Source organism: Natrix helvetica, assembly GCF_964273705.1.
Source record: "Natrix helvetica genome assembly, chromosome: 5".
Lineage (NCBI taxonomy): Eukaryota > Metazoa > Chordata > Lepidosauria > Squamata > Natricidae > Natrix > Natrix helvetica.
This window is the reverse complement of record NC_138551.1, coordinates 124362591-124386738: the sequence shown is the minus strand read 5'-3', so window position 1 is coordinate 124386738 and position 24148 is coordinate 124362591. Positions and strand designations below refer to the sequence as shown.

Below are 24148 nucleotides of genomic sequence, written 5' to 3'. Positions count from 1 at the left end.
TTACCTGTAGTCCTCAGCTTACAACCCTCAGTCCAATATTGTTTTATTTCTTTGGCAGGCAGTTAGTATTACTTATCATAATGAAGAGGCAACAGAGTTTGACTGCTTTCTTCTCCAAAAAACCAAGAGTTGAGGAATCAGCTGATCCAAAACAGGCACCACCAGCAGCGCCAGCAGCGCCAGCGCCAGCGCCAGCAGCACCAGCGCCACCAGCGCCACCAGCGCCAGTGCCAGCACCACCAGCAGCGCCAGCGCCACCAGCAGCGCCAGCGCCAGCACCACCAGCAGCGCCAGCGCCACCAGCAGCACCAGCGCCAGCAGCAGCACCAGCACCAGCACCAGCGCCAGCAGCACCAGCACGACCACTACCACCAGTTGAGGCCGGCGAAAGCAGCAAGTCCATCGACTCCACTGTAGTTCCACAACTTCCTGATTGCTGGAATTTGCAGCAATACAGTAACTTCAAGGACAAGTATGATGGACTGGCAGTATCCGACAAGAAGCTGGGTTGTGAGTACTGTGCAAAACCCATGTTCTCGTTAGAGCAAGGTATTCATGTTTCCAAAGAGTGGAAACATTTCCAGGTGGCACCAGCAGGGAAAAGCAAGGATGTTCAACAAGCATCACTCCGAAAAAAATTAAAGGAACATTTTCAATCAAAAGCCCACCTTATTTGCGTGGAGACCAGTAAGCAACGGGAGCAGGAGGCTTTGACCAAATCCGTGGATAAGTCAACTGAGAAACATTTATCCACTACTTGCACAATATTTACCACCGTTTACGATCTGGCGCAAAGATGTAATCCCTTCTCAGACATCGAAGCGCAAGTAAATTTGCTCAATACAGTTGGAGTGGATGTGGGAGTTGGCTTGCATTCACGGAGATCTGCAGTGAAAATCGTTGAATTCATTGCAAACCAAATCAAGACCACCGTGTTTTCAAGGATTATTGCAAATAATCGAAAGGTGTGTCTAATTATTATTTTTTTATTAAAAGAGTTTTGTAATGTAATTGTGATGTAATTTAACATCTATAACTCTTAATATAAATTTCTCCTAGCATAACAATGTTTCATTAATCCCATCTTATAATTTATTCATACATATATATTGCCCCACCCTCCACCCTAAAAAGGTAGCATCTAGACACCCGCATCTCCAACATTTTGGTTGAACATTTGGGTACATGCATGATAATTTTTTAGGATCTAAATACCATCTGTAAAACATTTTATAAAAATTCTCCCTTAAATTCTGTGACTGTGTAAATTTAACATTCTGAACCCATATTTTTTCCCACGTTTCCAACATAACCACTTCACCAAAATTCTGAGCCCATTTAATCATACAATCCTTAACCAATTCACTTTCTGAGTCTCTTTCTAACAGTACATTATATATTCTTTTAACTTGTTTTGGACCAGTCTCTTTTATCTGCTTAATCAGTTCCACTTCTTTATCCATAAAACCGACCCTGCGATCTTCTTCCCATCTCTTCTGTAGGTGTGTCTAATTATTGATGAAGCCTCAACACTTTCAATGAGAGCAGTGCTGATAGTTTTCGTTAAAGTTGAGGATCCAGAGTGCCCAGCAACCATCTTCGTTGAGCTTCTGGAATTACAGAGACAAGATGCAGAGACCATATTTTCTGCAGCAATGGAAAGCTTGCATAGAGTTGGATTTACCACCGGATATCTACGCAAGAATTTAATCGCTTTCTGCTCCGATGGTGCCAACGTTATGCTTGGAAGAAAATCTGGAGTCAGCTCCAGAATAGCTCAAGAGTTCCCAAACATCATCATCTGGCACTGCCTGAACCACCGCCTGCAACTTGTGCTGGATGATGCAATAAGAGAAGTGAAGCAGATCAATCATTTCAAGATCTTCCTGGATAAAGTGCACACCACCTTCCACAAATCCTGCAAGAGCCAGAATGACCTCTTCCAAATCTCTGAACAATTGGGAATAGAAATTGTGAAGATTGGCAGAGTTTTGGGACCAAGATGGGCTGCCTGTAGTTTAAGGGCAACCATGGCTGTGTGGCGTGCTTATCCAGCGCTACATCAGTTTTTTCAGGGAAATGAAAGGTTCCCGGGCATGGCTTCCCGTTTCGAAAATTTACACTTTTTGCAGGATTTGGCCCTTATGATCGACATCCTAAGTGAACTTTCAAGTCTGTCAGATACTCTACAGGGGAGAGAGACAAATATCTTCCAAGCTGAAAAGTTAGTATTGCGAACAATCGATTCTTTTGAAGTGCTTAGACAGAAAAAGGGCACATATGAAAACAAAGTTGTGGAATTGCTAAAAACAGAAGCCTTCCAAAACATCAAGTTAGCTCCAAATCACCGATTTGTTGCCCTTCCTCGTGCAATACTTGTGGAAAGCATCATCACCAATTTAAAGAAAAGGCTGATGGATTGCGACCATCTAAGAACAGGTAGCCTATTGCCAGCAGCAAACAAATTGCACTTTATCACTTATCTGGAGCCAGATTACTGGCACATTGAAGATGTAGTCGTTCCATGGGCTGATGCAGAGCAAGCATTGGATGCATTTGGCACTATTTTTAATCATAACATTAATGTGAACGACTACAGAGATTTTTTGGAAAATGTGAAGAAAAATCCACAGAAGTACAAAATTCCTGGCAATATCCGGAAAGCTAGAGATATTGTCAGGACAATTGCTGTTAGTTCAGCAGAGGCGGAAAGGGGGTTCTCAAAAATGAACCTCATATGTTCGGAACAAAGAACACGCCTAACTGTACAAAACATAAGTAATCTGATGGTGATAAGTGTTGTTGGCATACCTGTTGAGAGATGGGACCCAATTCCGACAGTGAAAGCTTGGCTCAGAGCGCACCACCACACAGCTGATGATCCACGGGTGAAGACGAAGAAAGCTGCAACAGAAGAATCTGGAAGCCTAAGGACACTATGGAGATATCAACAACCAGAAAAGCAATAAAACAAGTAAGTACTTGAGTGTATCTCTTTCATTGTGCTATTCTTATGTAAGGTGCAAGTGCAAGCAATTAAGGTCTTGCTTCCTGTGTCTTTCTTTATGCAGGTATCTTGGGCTTCCATTGAAAAGGTGGTGTGCAGAAGACGGGCAAGCTGGTCATCTCTCCTCTGTAAGTAGCTGGGTTTATTGCTGGCTGAGTGGTGTGGTCTGTGCTGTGTTCATGCTTGAGATGGTGAAGTGCAAGCAATTAAGGTCTTGCTTCCTGTGTCTTTCTTTATGCAGGTATCTTGGGCTTCCATTGAAAAGGTGGTGTGCAGAAGACGGGCAAGCTGGTCATCTCTCCTCTGTAAGTAGCTGAGTTTATTGCTGGCTGAGTGGTGTGGTCTGTGCTGTGTTCATGCTTGAGATGGTGAAGTGCAAGCAATTAAGGTCTTGCTTCCTGTGTCTTTCTTTATGCAGGTATCTTGGGCTTCCATTGAAAAAGTGGTGTGCAGAAGACGGGCAAGCTGGTCATCTCTCCTCTGTAAGTAGCTGGGTTTATTGCTGGCTGAGTGGTGTGGTCTGTGCTGTGTTCATGCTTGAGATGGTGAAGTGCAAGCAATTAAGGTCTTGCTTCCTGTGTCTTTCTTTATGCAGGTATCTTGGGCTTCCATTGAAAAGGTGGTGTGCAGAAGACGGGCAAGCTGGTCATCTCTCCTCTGTAAGTAGCTGAGTTTATTGCTGGCTGAGTGGTGTGGTCTGTGCTGTGTTCATGCTTGAGATGGTGAAGTGCAAGCAATTAAGGTCTTGCTTCCTGTGTCTTTCTTTATGCAGGTATCTTGGGCTTCCATTGAAAAGGTGGTGTGCAGAAGACGGGCAAGCTGGTCATCTCTCCTCTGTAAGTAGCTGGGTTTATTGCTGGCTGAGTGGTGTGGTCTGTGCTGTGTTCACGCTTGAGATGGTGAAGTGCAAGCAATTAAGGTCTTGCTTCCTGTGTCTTTCTTTATGCAGGTATCTTGGGCTTCCATTGAAAAGGTGGTGTGCAGAAGACGGGCAAGCTGGTCATCTCTCCTCTGTAAGTAGCTGGGTTTATTGCTGGCTGAGTGGTGTGGTCTGTGCTGTGTTCATGCTTGAGATGGTGAAGTGCAAGCAATTAAGGTCTTGCTTCCTGTGTCTTTCTTTATGCAGGTATCTTGGGCTTCCATTGAAAAGGTGGTGTGCAGAAGACGGGCAAGCTGGTCATCTCTCCTCTGTAAGTAGCTGGGTTTATTGCTGGCTGAGTGGTGTGGTCTGTGCTGTGTTCATGCTTGAGATGGTGAAGTGCAAGCAATTAAGGTCTTGCTTCCTGTGTCTTTCTTTATGCAGGTATCTTGGGCTTCCATTGAAAAGGTGGTGTGCAGAAGACGGGCAAGCTGGTCATCTCTCCTCTGTAAGTAGCTGGGTTTATTGCTGGCTGAGTGGTGTGGTCTGTGCTGTGTTCATGCTTGAGATGGTGAAGTGCAAGCAATTAAGATCTTGCTTCCTGTGTCTTTCTTTATGCAGGTATCTTGGGCTTCCATTGAAAAGGTGGTGTGCAGAAGACGGGCAAGCTGGTCATCTCTCCTCTGTAAGTAGCTGGGTTTATTGCTGGCTGAGTGGTGTGGTCTGTGCTGTGTTCATGCTTGAGATGGTGAAGTGCAAGCAATTAAGGTCTTGCTTCCTGTGTCTTTCTTTATGCAGGTATCTTGGGCTTCCATTGAAAAGGTGGTGTGCAGAAGACGGGCAAGCTGGTCATCTCTCCTCTGTAAGTAGCTGGGTTTATTGCTGGCTGAGTGGTGTGGTCTGTGCTGTGTTCATGCTTGAGATGGTGAAGTGCAAGCAATTAAGGTCTTGCTTCCTGTGTCTTTCTTTATGCAGGTATCTTGGGCTTCCATTGAAAAGGTGGTGTGCAGAAGACGGGCAAGCTGGTCATCTCTCCTCTGTAAGTAGCTGGGTTTATTGCTGGCTGAGTGGTGTGGTCTGTGCTGTGTTCACGCTTGAGATGGTGAAGTGCAAGCAATTAAGGTCTTGCTTCCTGTGTCTTTCTTTATGCAGGTATCTTGGGCTTCCATTGAAAAGGTGGTGTGCAGAAGACGGGCAAGCTGGTCATCTCTCCTCTGTAAGTAGCTGGGTTTATTGCTGGCTGAGTGGTGTGGTCTGTGCTGTGTTCATGCTTGAGATGGTGAAGTGCAAGCAATTAAGGTCTTGCTTCCTGTGTCTTTCTTTATGCAGGTATCTTGGGCTTCCATTGAAAAGGTGGTGTGCAGAAGACGGGCAAGCTGGTCATCTCTCCTCTGTAAGTAGCTGGGTTTATTGCTGGCTGAGTGGTGTGGTCTGTGCTGTGTTCATGCTTGAGATGGTGAAGTGCAAGCAATTAAGGTCTTGCTTCCTGTGTCTTTCTTTATGCAGGTATCTTGGGCTTCCATTGAAAAGGTGGTGTGCAGAAGACGGGCAAGCTGGTCATCTCTCCTCTGTAAGTAGCTGGGTTTATTGCTGGCTGAGTGGTGTGGTCTGTGCTGTGTTCATGCTTGAGATGGTGAAGTGCAAGCAATTAAGATCTTGCTTCCTGTGTCTTTCTTTATGCAGGTATCTTGGGCTTCCATTGAAAAGGTGGTGTGCAGAAGACGGGCAAGCTGGTCATCTCTCCTCTGTAAGTAGCTGGGTTTATTGCTGGCTGAGTGGTGTGGTCTGTGCTGTGTTCATGCTTGAGATGGTGAAGTGCAAGCAATTAAGGTCTTGCTTCCTGTGTCTTTCTTTATGCAGGTATCTTGGGCTTCCATTGAAAAGGTGGTGTGCAGAAGACGGGCAAGCTGGTCATCTCTCCTCTGTAAGTAGCTGGGTTTATTGCTGGCTGAGTGGTGTGGTCTGTGCTGTGTTCATGCTTGAGATGGTGAAGTGCAAGCAATTAAGGTCTTGCTTCCTGTGTCTTTCTTTATGCAGGTATCTTGGGCTTCCATTGAAAAGGTGGTGTGCAGAAGACGGGCAAGCTGGTCATCTCTCCTCTGTAAGTAGCTGGGTTTATTGCTGGCTGAGTGGTGTGGTCTGTGCTGTGTTCATGCTTGAGATGGTGAAGTGCAAGCAATTAAGGTCTTGCTTCCTGTGTCTTTCTTTATGCAGGTATCTTGGGCTTCCATTGAAAAGGTGGTGTGCAGAAGACGGGCAAGCTGGTCATCTCTCCTCTGTAAGTAGCTGGGTTTATTGCTGGCTGAGTGGTGTGGTCTGTGCTGTGTTCATGCTTGAGATGGTGAAGTGCAAGCCCTTCATGCTTCCTGTGTCTGTCTTTATGCAGGTTGTTGGAGCAAGGTGGTGCAGAAGACGCAAAAAAGGACAGTAATTTTCCTTTTCTATTCTTTTGTGTGCTTGTTTCATCCTAATGCAGTGCATGCAATTAAGGTCTTGCTTTCTCTGTCTGTCTTTATGCAGGTTGTTGGAGCAAGGTGGTGCAGAAGACGCAAAAAAGGACAGTAATTTTCCTTTTCTATTCTTTTGTGTGCTTGTTTCATCCTAATGCAGTGCATGCAATTAAGGTCTTGCTTTCTCTGTCTGTCTTTATGCAGGTTGTTGGAGCAAGGTGGTGCAGAAGACGCAAAAAAGGACAGTAATTTTCCTTTTCTATTCTTTTGTGTGCTTGTTTCATCCCAAACTGGCAATGAAAGAGTTCATTTCTGTGTGTTTTCTTTGTGCAGCCCATTCACTGGAGTCCGTGATACTGAAGACTGGCAAGAACAGTCATCCTCCTTCTGTAAGTAGCTCTTTTATTGTTTTTGTACTTATTTTAGTCTTATTGTAGTTCACCCATTGTGGCAAAGAATTCAGTGACATCATCTTGACCACTCCCACCAGGTCACATGGTCGGCAAGCCACTCCCACATGGTCACACGGTCGGCAAGCCACTCCCATACGGTCACATGGTCGGCAAGCCACTCCCACCAGGTCACATGGTCGGCAAGCCACTCCCACCAGGTCACATGGTCGGCAAGCCACTCCCACCAGGTCACATGGTCGGCAAGCCACTCCCACAAAGGAGGCCACACCCACAGAGTAGGTTCCAAAAAAATTTGAAACCCACCACTGACCGAGACCCCTGGTCATCCGGAGACGGCCTCCGTCCCTCACACGGAGCATCGCTGGAGAGGTTCCAGCTGCTTCTTTGCTGGCTGTCAGTTAATGCTGCCTATCTTGTCTTTCTATTTGATTTCCACTCTTTGCATCTCCTCAGTTTCACCTGCCCTCTTCTCCTAATAAAGCATCCAGATTCACGCCAGGCTCCCTTTCATTGGAGGAGAATAGGGGGGCTTAGCTGCCTCTCCAGCTGCACACAGACCCACCTGCAATGGGGACGGAAGAAAGGTGGAATTCCACCAGGTTAATCACAAACCCACAAATACAGGAATTTATTTTAAAAAGAATACAGCATTTTCCAACTAGCAGTGCTAAATGTAAAAATGCCATGGTATTTACTCTTTGGAACCATTAATTCCATGAGTAATTAAATTGGCCAGATCTGTTGAGATGCTTCCCCTCCTTCTCCTCTGGATTCCTCCTCCAAAGGATCTAAGATTAATGGATCCATATTGGGACCCCCTTACCTGCCATGGCTGCAGCCTTGGAGACCCCAAGATCTTTTCATCCTCCTTCCTTCCCCTCCTCGATCTGGAGGAATAGGCAGCATTCATGGCCTGGGCCAGAGTCTTCGTGAGGCTGTAATATTGGTAGGAATTTTGGGCCCCTTTTCTGTCCCTTTTCCTCTGGGTCTCCAGTGGGGCTTTCTGGGTGCATCTTCTGCGGCCTTTGACAGAAAAGACATTCTTTGAAAGAGAACAATGAAAATAATGATCTTGAAACTTTTCTTCCACAAAGAAAAAGAGTTTAAAGGCATCATCCCTTGGTCTTTCTTTCAACAGATAACCAAAGCTCCAAAGACTATGGATGTATTTGAGAAGTCTGCACTTGTTTATTTGATATGCTTTAAAACTTGTGAGGATCCAGACTTTCCCTTCAATGGGTCCTGGCAGACGCATAAGTGTTAAATGGAAAGGAAGAATTCTGTCCCAAATGAAATCATATTCCATGAAGTGAACAAAGACGTTGACTTGTCTCCACTTAGAGAGGGAATCCCTGAGGGCTGCTGTGTGTCCAGTTGTTGAGAACAGTTGTGATATAACCACACAAATTCCACTCCTGACAAGCACAGGAGTAAAAGTCCTCATGAAATTCTCTCCCTTTTCTGTGTCTGAAGCAAAGAGGCCAATCAGGGTCCATCTGAAGTGGAGGAGCAGCTGGACAATTGCTAGGTCCTGGAATCCTTCTTTGGGGTACATCTGGTGGAAAAAGGGGAATCGACTTTTATCAGTCAGAGCCTCTGAAGCTGTTGCAAAATTGATCTGAAAAAGGAATTGAAAGGATTAGAGCTGTGATGGGGAACCTGTGGCATGCAGAGCGTCCTCTCCCGGCACACCAGCCGCCACAGCCCAGCTCCACTAGGATCCACATGCAGGGGCACCTCCTGCCGGCCAGCTGGTTTTCGGGCCTTTCTGGAAGGCCAGGGCGGGGGTCGCATGAGTATGCAGTGGGGGGGGGGGGCTCACATTGTGCAGGAAACTCCAGCGGGCTGTGAGTGAGTGTGGATCCCCCCCCCCAGTGCTTCCTGGCTCAGTTGGAGGCTTCCTTCAGCCTTCAAACAGTTGCAGGGGTTTTATTTTTTATTTTTTGCTTCCAGGTTGGTGCAGGAGGCTTTCCAGCCCCCCCCCCCCCGTTATTCCCGAATTTGTGAGCTCTTAGGAAAGAATCCCCTCCTTGTGGGTTGCTAACAATGGTGGGTTTTAAAATTGCCAAGGGCCAGGGCGAGGGATGCATGAGTATGCAGTTTGTGTGTGTGTGTGTGTGTGTGTGTTTCCCCCCCCCCCATTTTGGCCCTGGAAAGCCTCCTGCACCAACCTGGAAGCAAAAAAACCCCAAACAAGCCCTGCAACTGTTTGAAGGCTGAAGGAAGCCTCCAACTGAGCCAGGAAGCACTGGACAGCCAGGCCATTCACACTCACTTCCAGCCCACCAGAGTTTTCTGCCCCAGGGCAGAAATGGAAACCTGTCCTGTGGAGCCCACTGCCACTTGGGCGGAGGAGGAGGACGACACGAAGAAGAAGAGGAGGAGGAGAATGGCGAGGCTTTGCAGGAGCCAGCAGTGAGCAGGTCAGGTGGGGCTGGCTGGCTGGCTGGGGAGGGGGCAATCATGGTGCTTAGGTGGCAGCAGCCTGCATGGCCCAACTGTGCTGGTGGGAGGGAATAAGAGGCCCTGCTTGAATGGGGATGAAAGTACACACACACCCTGCCTCCCTGCTCAGGTGTCAGCCACACCAGTTTGGGTGCTCTGACTGAAGCACACTTTCTCTGACACACACACACACACAAACACAAACTTAGATTACTCTCTTGCCCTCCCTGTCTCTGTCTGGCCCCATTTGCATGCTCAGCTGTCGCCCACACCATTGGCAGCAGTTTGGGTGCCTTGGCTGAAGTATGCTTTCTCTGCCAAACACACTTGGATTGCCTGTCTCTGTCTGGCCCCATTTGCTGCTCCTTGAGACAAAGAAGCCTCATTAAGTAGCTAAGTGGAAAGTAGTTGGGGGGAGGGAAGGAGCAGGAGACCTTCAGGTAACCACTTTCCCCACCCACCCACCCCCAATAGAGGAGACAGAGGTTTGGAAAGTAAGTGAGTCCTTGTTGCAGGAAGGGAGGGAGAAGCAGGAGGTAACTTAGTGGGTTGGGGAGGCCTTGAGGGTCTCTTCTATCACGAAGACCCCCATGGCCTTCCCCACCCTGAGATACAATACAATAGCAGAGTTGGAAGGTACCTTGGAGATTTTCTAGTCCAACCCCCTGCCCAGGAAAGAAACCATATACCGTTTCAGACAAATGGCTATCCAACAACTTCTTGAAGACTTCCAGTGTTGGGGCATTCACAACTTCTGGAGGCAAGCTGTTCCACTGATTAATTGTTCTAACTGACAGAAAGCTTCTCCTCAGTTCTAAGTTGCTTCTCTCCTTGATTAGTTTCCACCCATTGCTTCTTGTTCTACCTTCAGGTGCCTTGGAAAATAGTTTGACTCCCTCTTCTTTGTGGCAACCCCTGAGATATTGGAACACTGCTATCATGTCTCCCCTAGTCCTTCTTTCTATTAAACTAGACATACCCAGTTCCTGCAACCGTTCTTCCTATGTTTTAGTCTCCAGTCCCCTAATCATCTTTGTTGCTCTTCTCTGCACTCTTTCTAGAGTCTCCACATCTTTTTTACATCGTGGCGACCAAAACTGAAAGCAATATTCAAAGTGTGGCCTTACCAAAGCATTATAAAGTGGTATTAACACTTCACGTGATCTTGATTCTATCCCTCTGTTGATGCAGCCTAGAACTGTCTTGGCTTTTTTGGCAGCTGCTGCACACTGCTGGCTCATATTTAAATGGTTGTCCACTAGGACTCCAAGATCCCTTTCACAGTTACTACTATTGAGCAAGGTACCACCTATACTGTACCTGTGCATTTCGTTTTTGTTGCCTAAATGTAGAACCTTACTCTTTTCACCATTGAATTTCATTTTATTAGATAGTGCCCAATGTTCAAGTTTGTCAAGATCCTTCTGTATCTTTAGCCTATCTTCTGGAGTGTTGGCTATTCCTGCCAGCTTGGTGTCATCTGCAAATTTGATGAGTTCCCCATTTATTCCCTCATCCAAATCATTGATGAAGATGTTGAAGAGTACTGGGCCCAAAACAGAGCCTTGGGGTACTCCACTGCATACCTCCCTCCATATAGATGCAGTTCCATTGAGGACTACACGTTGAGTGTGGTTGGCCAGCCAGTTACGAATCCATCTGGTGGTGGTCATGGCCACATTGGTATCCTTGAATTCTGAGCTCTTAGGAAAGTATCCCTTCCTTGTGGGTTTCAAACAGCTATTTCCAGTGGGAGGAAAAGGACAAAGCAATTGGGGAAATAGTTTCCTTTGCTATATTTCCAGTCTGAATTAGACCATGGCAGGGGCCCTACAGAAGAGATCTTTCAAGGATCATTATGTATTCATAGAAAAGCAACTGACTTAGCTCTGTTCTTAAATGCTAAAGCTGTTGTACATAAAAAACAGAGGAGCTCTGATCAACTACCAGAGCCATCATTTTGACAGTTTTTCTGTCCTGTAGTCTGTCCCCATGAAATGCAAGCATGGAATAAACTGAGCCTGGTTTGTCCTCAGTCTTTTCAGTGGCCACAAACTACTAGCAAAAGTGGCATTTGATCACAAGGCAAGGAATGTTTCCCCTTTTGCATTGGAGCATCCAAGAAGGGACAGGAAAGACCAAGAAAAAGAAGGAAAGGGGAGAAGAGAGCAAGGAAGCAAAAAGAAGGAATGAGGGGAAGAAAGAATGAAGAGGGAAGGAAAAAGGAAGGAAGGAGATTATAATGAGAAAGAGTGAGGATGTGAGGTAAATCATGCCTTAGCACTTGATCACCAACAGCCCTGTTGCCTTTTACCATCTCCTTGTCCTCTCCTCCTGACCTCTCCTGGTGGTCTCCATCCTATCATTGAGTATGCTTTGGTTACAAAGCTAGGTCTCGTAAGGAGAGGGAGTGGGCCTCCCTCTAACCCACATACTTTGCCCTCCTGCACTCCCCATGGGACACCAAGGAGAGTGAGCACAGCAGTGGGAACTAGCCATGCCCGCCATCTCCAAAGTCAACCACAATGGGGTCCTCATTGAAATTGAGTTTGACACCCCTGGACTTACAGATGACCTGAGTGCTGCATGTGTTGCTCTCAAACTTACAAAGTATGAGTCAAGGTTAGAAAAATTATCAGCTTGCATTCAACAGCAAAGGTCACATTAATCAAAAGCATGCCAAAGGCAAACGTTTACCTTTCAATAAAAAGGTGTTTGTATCACTGAAAGCGCTGTTATTGTGGGGGGTGTTTTCAGAGAAAAGACATTAATTATGTATGAATTGTTTTTCTAAACTAAAACCTCATTATTCAGGTTAAAATGCCGTGTTGGCACTCCGAGATAAATAAGTGGGGTTTGGAGTTGCAGTTTGGGCATTCGGTCTCTAAAAGGTTTGCCATCACTGCATTAGAGCATACACAGAGTGTAACCTAATTCAGCTTTTGTTAAATTGCTGTTGAGAGAAGCTCCATTGTAACCTAAGGTGCCAACTACATAGATAAAACTTCTAGGCGAATTGCCAAGCTTAGCCTAGCAAAGTAACGTCTTGTGAAAAGTAAAATGTGAATTCTGCCAAGTAGCCTTGCTTGTAAACTAAAATGTATGTTCAGCATTCCCTAACAAAGCTATGAGTTATACTCCAAAAAATGGATTTCTTTTCCCTTCTACAGTCTATGGTTTTCAGAGCGCTGACAAAAATCATGAAATTTGTGTGATATCAAATTATGTCTCTATAGCAATGACGTTCTGTGCAAGGTATAAGATGTTTGGAAAAGGTTTTGGCACATGCCTGTTTTTCTCTCTCTGCCTGCTCTGTTAAGGTGGGAGACAAAAAGGTCATCCAGTCTTTTGCTTTCTGCAGAAATAAAAGCTGATAATCCATAGCTTCGTCTTCAGAGTTTCACTGGACTTATCAGATTCTGAGCTGCATTCAAAAACCTTACACAATGAAGAATGCTGTGTTATATTTGGGGTCAAATCAAGTCCAAACTATTATATTTTAATAAATACAATCTTGTTCTCATGAAGGCATTAGACTAATTTGTTAATTAGACGTTGTTTAACATATTAAAGACAGAATATTAACAAGATTGTATTATAAAAGTGAAAAATAAATAAATTAAATAACTATAAACAATGTAAGTCATATTACAGTGTCTCACCCCTACAATTTATTGCAATTAGATTAACATGTGCAAATGCCAACTGAAGTATTCTATTCCAATAAAGGGCCTACTATAATTTTTGAGGATTGCTGCATATTTTAATGCTTCTAAGGCCCAGATTCTTTGTGGGGGAATCTTTTTAGCTTCTCCAGTTGTACAAGAAACAGGGAGACCTCAGTTCCTCATACAATTTGTCACTATAGAATTCAAGATTGGTCTTTAATTGAAGTTTTGTCTGTTCTAACAGCCACAATTTTCAGAGTCTGTCAGTTTCCACAGATTAAATGCCAAAATCCATATTTTCTGATTTTAGACAAAGCAGAAATTGTGTAAATTCCCAAATCAGCTCTGAGGGGCAGCAGCTGGAGTCCTTTTGTCCACCCCAAGATACTCCTCGGAAGCTGTGATTGGGTTGGTTCTGCTGGTGGTTTCTCTCTGAAGCCCCAAACATCAGATTGATGTAAGAACATGGGGAAAACCTTGGCCTCATATACTTCAATAATTGGGGCTGAGGAAGCTGGAGAGCTATGAGGTTTTCATTTAAGCACCACTTTCACTCATGTCTTTGATCTAACTGAGCTCCTTTGATGATGAGGGAGCCAAGATTCAGTCTCAGAGAAAACAACCCCAGGTAAGGAAAGGTCTTATTTGCTCTATTGGCTGACCATCTATGGCAACGATGTCATTTCCCAAAGACCATAATTTTTGAACTTGATTTATTAATTATCAGATAATTATTATGAGAAAAGAACCGAAGTCTTCCTCACAGGGTATATAATCCAATGTGTAAGTATGATAATATCACAGTGTAAATCAGCATGTTCCAATAGATATTTAGCATGCTAAACATATGTACCCATAACAGAACTTATAACAAAATAAAAGGGTTGGAAAGGACCTTTGAGGTCTTCTAGTCCAACCCCCTGCTCAAGAAGGAGACCCTATACCAGGGGTCCTCAAACTACGTCCCAAGGGCCGGATACAGGCCACTGAAGCCATTAATCCAGCCCATGTGGGACCATGAGGCTGCCCTGCCCAAATCACCCCGCCCACTTGCCAGTCCCCACCCACAGGCTGAGTGCAGGCCTTACCTTTGCAAGTCCCACGGACTGAAGCTGCAAAGTAAGACCAAAGCTTTTGGCCGGCACAGTACTTCTGGGGACTGGGGAGGCCAAAAATGGGATGCACGGCGGCCCCAGGAGGGGAAATGGTGTCCTCTGCTTCAGATTCTTAGCTTGGGCTAAGTGGAACGCAAAGCCATGTTGACTGGCACGCGTGGCCTTGCCCGTTGCTCTTCTGTGCATGTGAGCACGACGATCAGCTGGCCTTTACATGTGCAGCAGTGCCAGGAACTGGAAGAAAATGCACACTAGACAACTTCTCTTCCAGATTGCATCCCTGACAAGAGCACTCGGTGCCAAAAGGGTTCGCCATCAATGCCCTATTCCAAGGGTGGTTTTATCAGGGCATTATAAAATGGTACCAATGGTACCAACTTAGAACTGAGGAGAAATTTCCTGACAGTTAGAAGAATTAATCAGTGGAACAGCTTGCCTCCAGAAGTTGTGGAAATCTTTAAGAAGTTGTTGGATAGCCATTTGTCTGAAACGGTATAGGGTTTCCTGCCTAGGCAGGGGGTTGGACTAGAAGACCTCCAAGGTCCCTTCCAACTTTGCTATTGTATTACTTTACTTTTGTCTATACTGAATTTCCTTTTGTTAGATAGGCCCAGGGTTCAAGACCATCAAGATCCATCTGGATCTTGAGCCTATCTTCTGGGCTGTTGGCTATTCCTGCCAGTTTAGTGTCATCTGATGAAGATGATTGATGAAGATGTTGAAGAGTACTGGGCCTAAAATGGAACCTTGTGGTCCCCCACTGCTTGTTTCCCTCATGTAGATGTAGTTCCACTGAGGACCACAGGCTGAGTCCATCTGGGGGTGATGCTGTCTATCCCATATATTTTTAGCTTTCGAAGAAGTAGATGGTGGTTTACTTTGTCAAAGCCTTTCTAAAATCCAAGTACTGGAAACATTGTGCACTGCATTTTGCTGGTCCACTAATTTAGTAATTTTTGTCAAAGAAAGAAATAACATTTATTTATGATGTTTTTGGATCCTTCATTAGTTGAAGTAAATTGTCAATATGAAGAGAGAATAACAAGGGTTCAAATATACATCCTTCCCTTCCTCCTTGGTAAGTATCAATTCTTCTTCTCATTGCTCCATTGAGCCCCAACCTCCCTCTTAAACAAGGGCCTGGAGAAAGAGCCTAGATCAGGACTGACAGGTGGAGCTCCATTTTGAGGGCAATCATTTTCCTACATAATATTTCTCTGTTAATTATGACAAATGCACTAACATCTAGAAAGTCAGCAAAACCGTGTTTTACTTCGCTGATATAGATTAGATATTTCAAGACAAATTTGTTACCAATATTAGATTATTGACATGCAATATTTCTTATAAAATCTATATAGCTGTTCACTACCTAAAACCTTCTGTTTCTTCTGCAAGGAATGCATTTTTCTCAAGTTTAACTAAGAGGATCCAGGCATACATTTCAGCCACAATATCTACTAGTCTATTTGGCCTATAATTGCTAGAATCCTTTTTATTCCACTTTTTAGATAGATAAAATGCTGCTATTGCCAACTTCAATCCGACTGGATACTATTTGTATGTGAAAATGAAGATGCCAATAGAGGCCCCAACAACCAGGGGTATTTTTTGATCAGTTAAATAGTTGGTAGAATGTCTTCTCCAGGGAATGTATTGCTTGCATTTCAGGCCTTTTATGATTAATCTCAACATGAACGTAATGGGGTAAAATATTGTAATTTTTGCTAATATGGAGAAAAGCAGCTCTTGAATTACATGGAAAAGACATGATTGCATCTATTGCTCACCCACCACCACCCACCCCTCACTTTACCAGAGAGAGAAAAACGCACACAAACCTGTGGGACTTTGTAGGTGCCTCCTAATGTTGACATCTGGGTGGAGATGCTCCTTCTAGCTCCATCAAGGAGAGCCAGAAGGTTCTCCTTCCTTCCACAGCCGTAGTTGGGGACATTGGCTTCTCCAGTGGAGAGAATGTCCAGCAAGGTATCTGAAGTACGTAAAGTGCTCCAATAGTTGTCATGGATGTTGTAGCCAAGTGTGAGATTGTGCAGGAGCTGGGAACTCTTGTTGACTGTTTGGATGTTGAGAATGAATATTAAGACATCTGGAAAACCATAAACATCCCTATTGTAAAAAAATGTTATTATAATGGGCAGCAACAAATACTTTTTAAAAATATATAAGCCTCCAAAAGCCTACTGAGCCTTAAGCCAACATTGATCCAAAAGCAATGATCAGTTATACAAATATGGAAATGGGCTGAGGTTCAGCAACTACAACTGATTCCACCACTACTTTAAATAAAATTCATTATTCAAGTGATAAATTAAGGATTGAACTGAGAGAGGAAAATAACCTGCAGCCCTTTCAGCTTTTTTTTCAGGCCTATTTTTCGATTTGTTTCTTTCACAAAATCAGACAAAAGAGAGAAACCACGGAAGTCAAAATCATTCAGGAAATTAGACATAATCCCCAATGTAGGAATAAATGAAAAAATAAAAACAGAAAAGAAGGAGAGGGTTAGAATGGAGGGAGTGCAACTCCATCACCCTGAATGACTTACAGATCACGGAAAACAAACTGAAGAGAAGGAGCCACGTTGAAAAGCAACTTTGTATGCAATATTTCCTTTCCAGTGGAGACTATACCAATGAGATGGTCTCCTGGGCTGTAAAAACTCTGTGGTCCTTTTCCATCCTGGTGCTCCAAACTCAGAGGGCCTTTCATTCCAAGCTTCCCAGAGTCTGGATGGGACAAAAGCAGCATCAGAAGCAGAAGCAGGAGGTCCATCATTCATAGTGTGAATCAATGAATCCCTTTTCTGTTTTTAAAGAAGAATTAGAAGGATTCAAAGGAGTCTCACAAGGTGGAATATGATCCAATGTCTTTCCTGATTCAAACACAGAGAAACACTCAGCTTCATCTGGAAAGGAGAGAGACGGACATTCAAGAGCACAGACCCTGCCTGTCCCAAAACTCCATATTTCTCTGCCCAAAGTCTCCCCTGGAGGATTCGGCCAAAGAGCAGAGATGAAACTTTTATCATAATTCTCCCTCTCAGGAGGGATCCCTGGATAATTCAACCAATTCTTGGACTAAGAAATTGTTGGGAAATTCTCTGGAGGGAAATGAAAGGGAAATAATCCCCATGTGATTCATAATAACAGGGGCAGATATCGAATTAAAGCCATCATCTAGAATTGAGAGATTTGGGGTCTCCATGCTTGAAACTGAGCCCAGAGGGAATACACAGCACCTGTGGCTGAAGAAACAAATAAAACTGAGATTGTTGGCATAGTGATTAAAGACAAAACTCCAGGGACCAGTTAATGGCAGAGCATATCACAGAACTGAAATAGTTGCAGCTGTACTTTATTTTGAAAGCTAATGCTCAAGGGCACCACACAAAAGGGCTGATGCTATAGTATGGCCTGTCTCCTAGAACAAAATCAACTTTATTGAAAAACTAGTTACCAGAATTTTGCAGAGTTAAAAAAAATGATAGAGAGAGAGGGAGGGAGGGGAGAGAGAGGTTAGAAAAAGCGAAATCAGGGCTGCCTCTCACCCCATGGAATGAACGTAGGAAGGAGAGGGGGAGAGGGGGGGGAGAAAAGTTAAAAGAAATGAGTGAAAAGATGTCAAAATCAAGGCATGAAGTAAGCATGCCTTAGGAGATAAATGCCTCTTTGCTGATGTTATGATATTACTTTATAGTTTCAACTTGGGTTGTTGTTCTGACCCCCCCTCTCGTACACCAAATCACTCCGAAACCAAGTCTGTTCAAGATGTTTTATTACATACAGTTTCAACCTTGGCAGCAATCCAGCCTGCCAAGCTCCAGATTCCACCTCGGCAGCAATCCAGCCTGCCGAGGTCCAGGTAACAGATTGGCAGTAATCCAGGTGAACACTTTGGCAGCAATCCAGTGTGCCAAGCTCCTGATTCCCCCTTGGCAGCAATCCAGCCTGCCGAGGTACGACACAGATCTGAGAGCTTCTCCAAACTCTAATGATCAGTTGATTCCTGCAAAGGGCGTGTCCACAAGCAGCCCCTTTATAGTCTGGAGAGGAGTCTACTTATTAGCAGCTGAGAGCAATTACCGCCTATAACTGCACCCTTGTTCCTGGCATCTGTGGGCGCGGTGGTAACGAGCATCTCCCTGCTGATGTCTGAGTCACTGTCCCGTGACTCCTCCCCACTGCTCCAAGGCATGGCATCAGGAGCCCCCCTCCTTTGGCTCTCACCTCTGCTCCATGCCTCTGGCGCCTCCTGGTGGCCGACCAGCCTCTCTGCGCCCTGCTCAGAGTCAGAAATATAATCAACTGCTTATAATGAAAAGGATTTTATAAGTGGAGCCCCAGTTAAGAAGATGTCATATATACTTAATACATCTGTTATTGGAATGTCTACTGTCTAAGAAAGAGAAAGATCTTGGACTGCATTGTTAGACAAATGACCCATTGCTTAAATCCAAACAATTGATTTCCTGGGTGGTCAGAATTCCAAAATTACATATAATGCAGCCCCTTATTGGAGCAAAACTCTTCCATTGAGAACTGGATATGTGGGTATGACTGTGGCAGTGGTGGGTTTCAAAACCTGGAAAAAGTTCAGAGAAGAACAACTAAGATGCTCAAAGGCCTGGAGACTAAACCATAGGAAGAATGGCTGCAGGTTTTGGGTCTGCCTAGTCCAAAGAAAAGAAGAATTAGGGCTGACATGATAGCATCATTCCAGTATTTGAGAGGCTGCCACAAAGAAGAAGGGGACAAATTATTCTCCAAAGCACCAGAGGGCAAAACAAGGAACAACGGATGGAAACTAAAGAAAAAGAGAAGCAACTGGAACTAAGGAGAAATCTCCAACCAGTGAGGAGAATTCACCAGTGGAACAGAAGTTGGCTCCAGAAGTTGTGGGCTCTCCTTCACTGGAGGTTTTTAAGAAGAGACCAGACAGCCACTTGTCTGAGATAATGTAGGTTCTCCTGCTTGAGCACAGGGGGCTGGACTAGAAGACCTCCAGGGCCCCTTCCAGCTCTATCCTATCCTATCCTACCCTACTCTATCCTATCCTATCCTATCCTATCCTATCCTATTCTATCCTAGATGAGGAGGCCTCAGACACAATTGGACCCCCATTTTCTGGGCTGCTTCCTCAGGAAGATCACAGCCATTAACACACAAAGACCCCTAAGAATTGGTACATTCCAAGGACTCTCTGCCTGCCCAGAATCCCCCTGTCCAAGTGGATCAGACCAAAGAAGCTGCTGGGGGGAGCAGCAAAAACTCTCAGCTAATGAAAAATAAAACCCGTTGCCATGACTACATTTCTAGGCACCCATTTGAGGTTGTGAAAGAGAGAATAGAATAGACTAGAATAGAATAGAATAGAATTTAGGATAGGATACGATAGGATAGAATTTAGGATAGGGTAGGGTAGAATAGAATTTCAAACATGATAATATAGGATTGGAGAGGAGAGGATAGAATAGAAGAATAGAATGGAATAGAATAGAATAGAATTTAGAATAGGATAGGTTGCAATTGGATAGGATAGGGTAGAATTTAGGATAGGATAGGATAGAGAAGAATAGAATAGAATTTATAATAGAATAGAACAGAATAGAATAGAACAGAATTTAGGATAGGATAGGATAGGTTAGGATAGGTTAGGATAGGATAGGGAAGAATAGAATAGAATTTATAATAGAATAAAACAGAACAGAGTAGAATAGAATAAAATTTAGGATAGGATAGGATAGGATAGGATAGAAAGAAGAGAAGAGAAGAGAAGAGAAGAGGAGGAGAGAAGAGAAGAAGAGAATGTAAGATAGAATAAGATAATTTTATTGTGACTTTAAATGTAAACTGATTAGCATACATTCAAATGAAATTTTGTTGCATAGAGCTCTCAAAGGGTTTCCACCTCCAATGTACACTACATAAATGTGACTAAATGAATAGATAAATAAATATTATGTGTATACCCACACAGACACCTATATTATATGACCAAGAGAAAGAACCCAGTCTAGTTCGGATGTAAAGATGTATGTGGGGAGAAAAACAAACCCTGAGTTTTCCAGACGGAGGGCATCGGGAATAAAGCCGTTACAGAATCCGAGGGTCCTGCTGGAAATCCTTGGAAACCCCTTCCCAGAGGGGAGCAAAAGCGGGCATGTGGGGTCTCCAACAATGCTTTGAGGTCTAGGTGCCTAGCGCTTATAGCCTGCATACAATCTCTTTGGTCACTGTCATTAAGTGAGTCCGGCTTCTCCCATTGACTTGGATTGTGAGAGGCTGGCTGGGAAAGTTGGCTGGGAAACTTCTGGACCAAGAAGACTTTGCAATCCGATCTTTCCATAAATTATGGACCGGACAGCATCTCTCCTTCCCAGCTGCCCCGTCTGCCTCCAATCTCCCACTTGACAAAAGAAATCTCAAAGGAAATGAAGTGAAGCTGGTCTGTTTGATGAGAGGGGTGGGCTTGAGGATCCAGGATGGAAAAGAGAGGGAGGGGAGATGGTGGGTTGAGAGGGAGTTGAGTGACCCACTTCATCCCTTCAACCTTGGAGAAAGATCCTTTTTTTTTGTTGTTGTTATTGTATTGTTTGTTTGTTTTTGGATTGTTGTATCGTTAAATCATTATTAATAAATATTTATTATCAGTCCCATCTTTGGCTTTGTGTTACTTGGGATATGTAGTTGGCTGTCAGGATATTCATGTAATGGGGTTCCCCCATTACTGTCCACATCTCCTCATTGTGGACCAGAAACACCTTCTCAGAGTTCCTGAAGGGGAGGCCCATGTAGAATGTATCACAGTAATCTTCCACGTGATTGACCTAACAGAGAAACAGATTTGGAAGGGACCTTTGAGGTCTTCTAGTCCAACCTCTTGCTCAGGCAGGAAGCCCTACACCATTTCAGACCTAAGAAAACCCCTCAAATTCCAAAGAACGCAGATATTGCTAGAGAGGTAAATGTGGCAGGACACATCCAAAGAGAGATTTTCTCCTAAAGTGATAAAGCTTGTGCAATCTTCCACCCTCTTATCTCTTCCTTTGACTAAAACACGGGTGACTGAATAATATCTCTCGATCCAGGAAATGGCTGCTCACATTGCATTGGATGTTGAAAAGATCTTTGATGTGATTCAGGTGGAATTTCTGAAGAATTCCTCATAGAATTTCTAAGAAGATACGGTTTCTACTCTTCTGCCCTTTGGATTGCACAGAGGGTTCTCTTAGGTGAAGTCAAATACGTTAAATGTATGGATACCATTTCAGGAGATCAAGTCTGCGCTGTAAAAGCTACATTGAGTCTGTGAGGTAGAATTCATGAAATTAGAATGAAAGTTATGATCTATTTCTTAAAAGGTAAAAAAGAAATAGCAGGAAACATCAAAACTGAAAACCAGAAGAGATAATGGGTAGGTAAATTGATTAGAGATAAATAATAATGGTAAAGTTTGCCCAATCTACCACAGCCTCCCATCTCTTCCCAGCCTTTCCTTCGTGGTCTTTTTGCTCTTTTCCCCTTTAGATGGAGCATTTTGAAAATAAACAAGAAAAGAATTGAGCTTCAAAGCGTATTTTAATTGGTACTTTCATGAAAAATGCTCTGGATTTCTGCAGTGCCTCCCATTTTCTTCAATGTCACCCACCTTCCTGAGTGGAGAAGGTCCCCTCTGGACAAGGAACGCAGTCATAGCAGCAAACTGGTTCTCCTTCTCGAGCCCTCTTGACAAATCCAGGACGACAATTTCCCACTCATCTGGGCTGAGGCAGGGACTGAGCAGAGAAACAAGGAATGCCAAAGAAAATGTGTTAGGACTCTCCGTCCATGGAAAATGGGGGGAGAAATGGACATTAGACATTGGCCATGAAGTCCTAGCTGGGCCCTGGGAATTGAAATCAGAGCTTCCTGGTGATTGGCTCAAAGCCCCCAGCTGCCTCTGATGCCTAAGGTGGGACTAGAACTCACTTACTGATTGGCTCAAAGTCACTAAAGGGCCCCACCTAATCTTCTTCATAGCAAGATAGGTTGGCCACTGCCTTCTTTTCAATCTAACCCTGGCATTTCCTGGTGGTCTCCCATCCCTGCTTAAATCCATCCCTGCTTATGTTTTTCCAAACCAGCCTGCTGCTGCACCCTACAGCTACCTCTCAACTTACGACCAGAATTGGGACCAGAAATGCCATTGCTAAGCTAGGTGCTCGTTAAGTGAGTTGTGCTGAATTTTACAGTGTTTATTGCCTCAGTTGTTAAGTGAATCACTGCGGTTGTTGAGTGAATCCTGCAGTCATGAAACAAACACCGTTTTGCCCACTGATTTTACTTGTCATAAATCCATGTTGATTGCCAGGCACCCAAGTGGCGACTATGTGCTGCACTAGTCATAAGTGTGAGGACCATCATAAAGCACTTTATTCAATAACCGTGGAACTTGAAACTGTTGCTAAATGAATGGATATAAATTGAGGACTATGTGTAGGATACTTGGTTAGGGACTGTATATCAACGGATCCATTATTTCTTCAGGCACATTCTCACAAGTCCTTTTAAAGAGGAATCTCTAATATTCTATGCATATTTCCCTTTCATCATCTGGGCAGGTGCAGGAAAACCTGGATTCTCTAGATCTCTAATACCAGATTCCAGATCCAAGGGACAAGATTTCAATCTGGGCTCCACCCCCAGAGAAGGGGCGGAATCTGGGGCTCCCCGACCTCTCCAGGCAACCAAGGCCCTTCAGAGGGAGCCACTCCGGCTGAAGCCAATTCAGGGCTTAAAACCCCTTCAGGATTGGCTCATCTATGGATAAGCCACGCCTCCCAGGTGAAGGCAGCCGGTTGGTGGATATTATTCAAATCCCAGGTCCAGGCCAATCAAAGCCTTGGCTTGTGACATCAGAGGCTCCTCCTAAGCTCATTGGCTGGAGTTTGCCAGAAAAGTGGGCCAAACGTGCTGATACCTGCCATGTCTGCAGCCTCCATACCTGTCACCAAACTCCTCATCCAACATGTCAAAGGTTCCTGTCTCTGGAAAGGGGCTGAGAGCAGCCAGCTGGGGGTCGGCAATGTGATCTATGAAAAAAAAATGGCTTCAGGATGTCCCAGTTGGAGAGGCATTGAGACCCCAAAGGTAGAAACTGACCTGGGGAGATTAACCTAAAAAGGGATTCCATTGGCCAAATGTAGTTATTTCCCAAATAGACTCATCCTGCTGATTTATTTATTCATATATTTTTATTTTTTATTACTCAGATTTTTATCCACCTTTATTATTTCTCTAAATAGATGAAGACAGTGAACACACTGAAGACTCCATCATCCTCACAACAACATGCTTGCGAGGTAGGCTGTGGCTGAGAGGCTCAAGGGGACCCACCAGGATTTCCTGCCTTGGATGGGACTGGTGAGTACTTGGAGGGGGGGGGCTCTTTCCTAGTCCTAGTCCGAATGGTCCCCCCCTTTAGCTCTCATGTGAAACCCCCTAGCAGTGCCAGAGGGGGCCGAATTGACCGATAGCAGATTCTGACTCCTTTGGAGAGTCTTGACAGAAGATGGGCCTCAAATTGGAGTCAGAATCAAATGGGAAGTCAGGATAGTTTGAAGGGAGATCAGTTGTGATGGATTAAGTCAGAGTTTCTCAAACTGGGCCACTTGAAGGCATCTGTGGACTTCAAGCAGTTAGCAAACCTATCCCTGAACTGAGAGAAGAAGTGACTGTGTCTCTCCATTTTCCAAACAGGTCAGCAGCAGGGAATAAATTGTCCTTTAGGGAATATCCTTGGGCTGTTTTCTCAATGAGCAGTGATGGCCTCCATGATCTCCAGATTAACCAGATTCCCTTGACTTTCAGATCCAGGAATCCATGAAAGACAAACAAGGGAAGAAAGAGCAGCACAGTTGTCTCAAGCAGACAGTGGATCAACTTCAGACCACAACAGAAGACCTGCAGAAAACTCTGCTGGACAACAAAGGAAGCTTGGACCATGCCAACACGATGATCCACCAGTTAGAGCCAGAGAAAGAATCTTTGGTGAAACACACTGAAGAACTCCAGAAAGAAATGTCTGAGGTTACTAGCCAAGTGGCCTTCCACAAACCTGAGAAGGCTGCCTTAGAACCTCTGAGAAGCTCCTCAAAGATGTCTGGAATCTTCTTAAGAACTCGAGAAG

General features: G+C 44.4%; 1 protein-coding gene across 1 annotated transcript; it reads left to right on the top strand.

Annotated features, from left to right (window-relative positions):
- Positions 1–337: 337 nt before the first annotated feature.
- Positions 338–23139, top strand: LOC309393750 (E3 SUMO-protein ligase KIAA1586-like; the record flags this gene model as incomplete). Its single annotated transcript, XM_081956245.1, has 3 exons — positions 338–965; positions 1503–2172; positions 22955–23139. The coding sequence occupies exons 1-3, from the start codon at positions 531–533 to the stop codon at positions 23137–23139; spliced, it is 1290 nt and encodes a 429-aa protein (XP_081812371.1). The 5' UTR covers positions 338–530.
- Positions 23140–24148: the final 1009 nt, after the last annotated feature.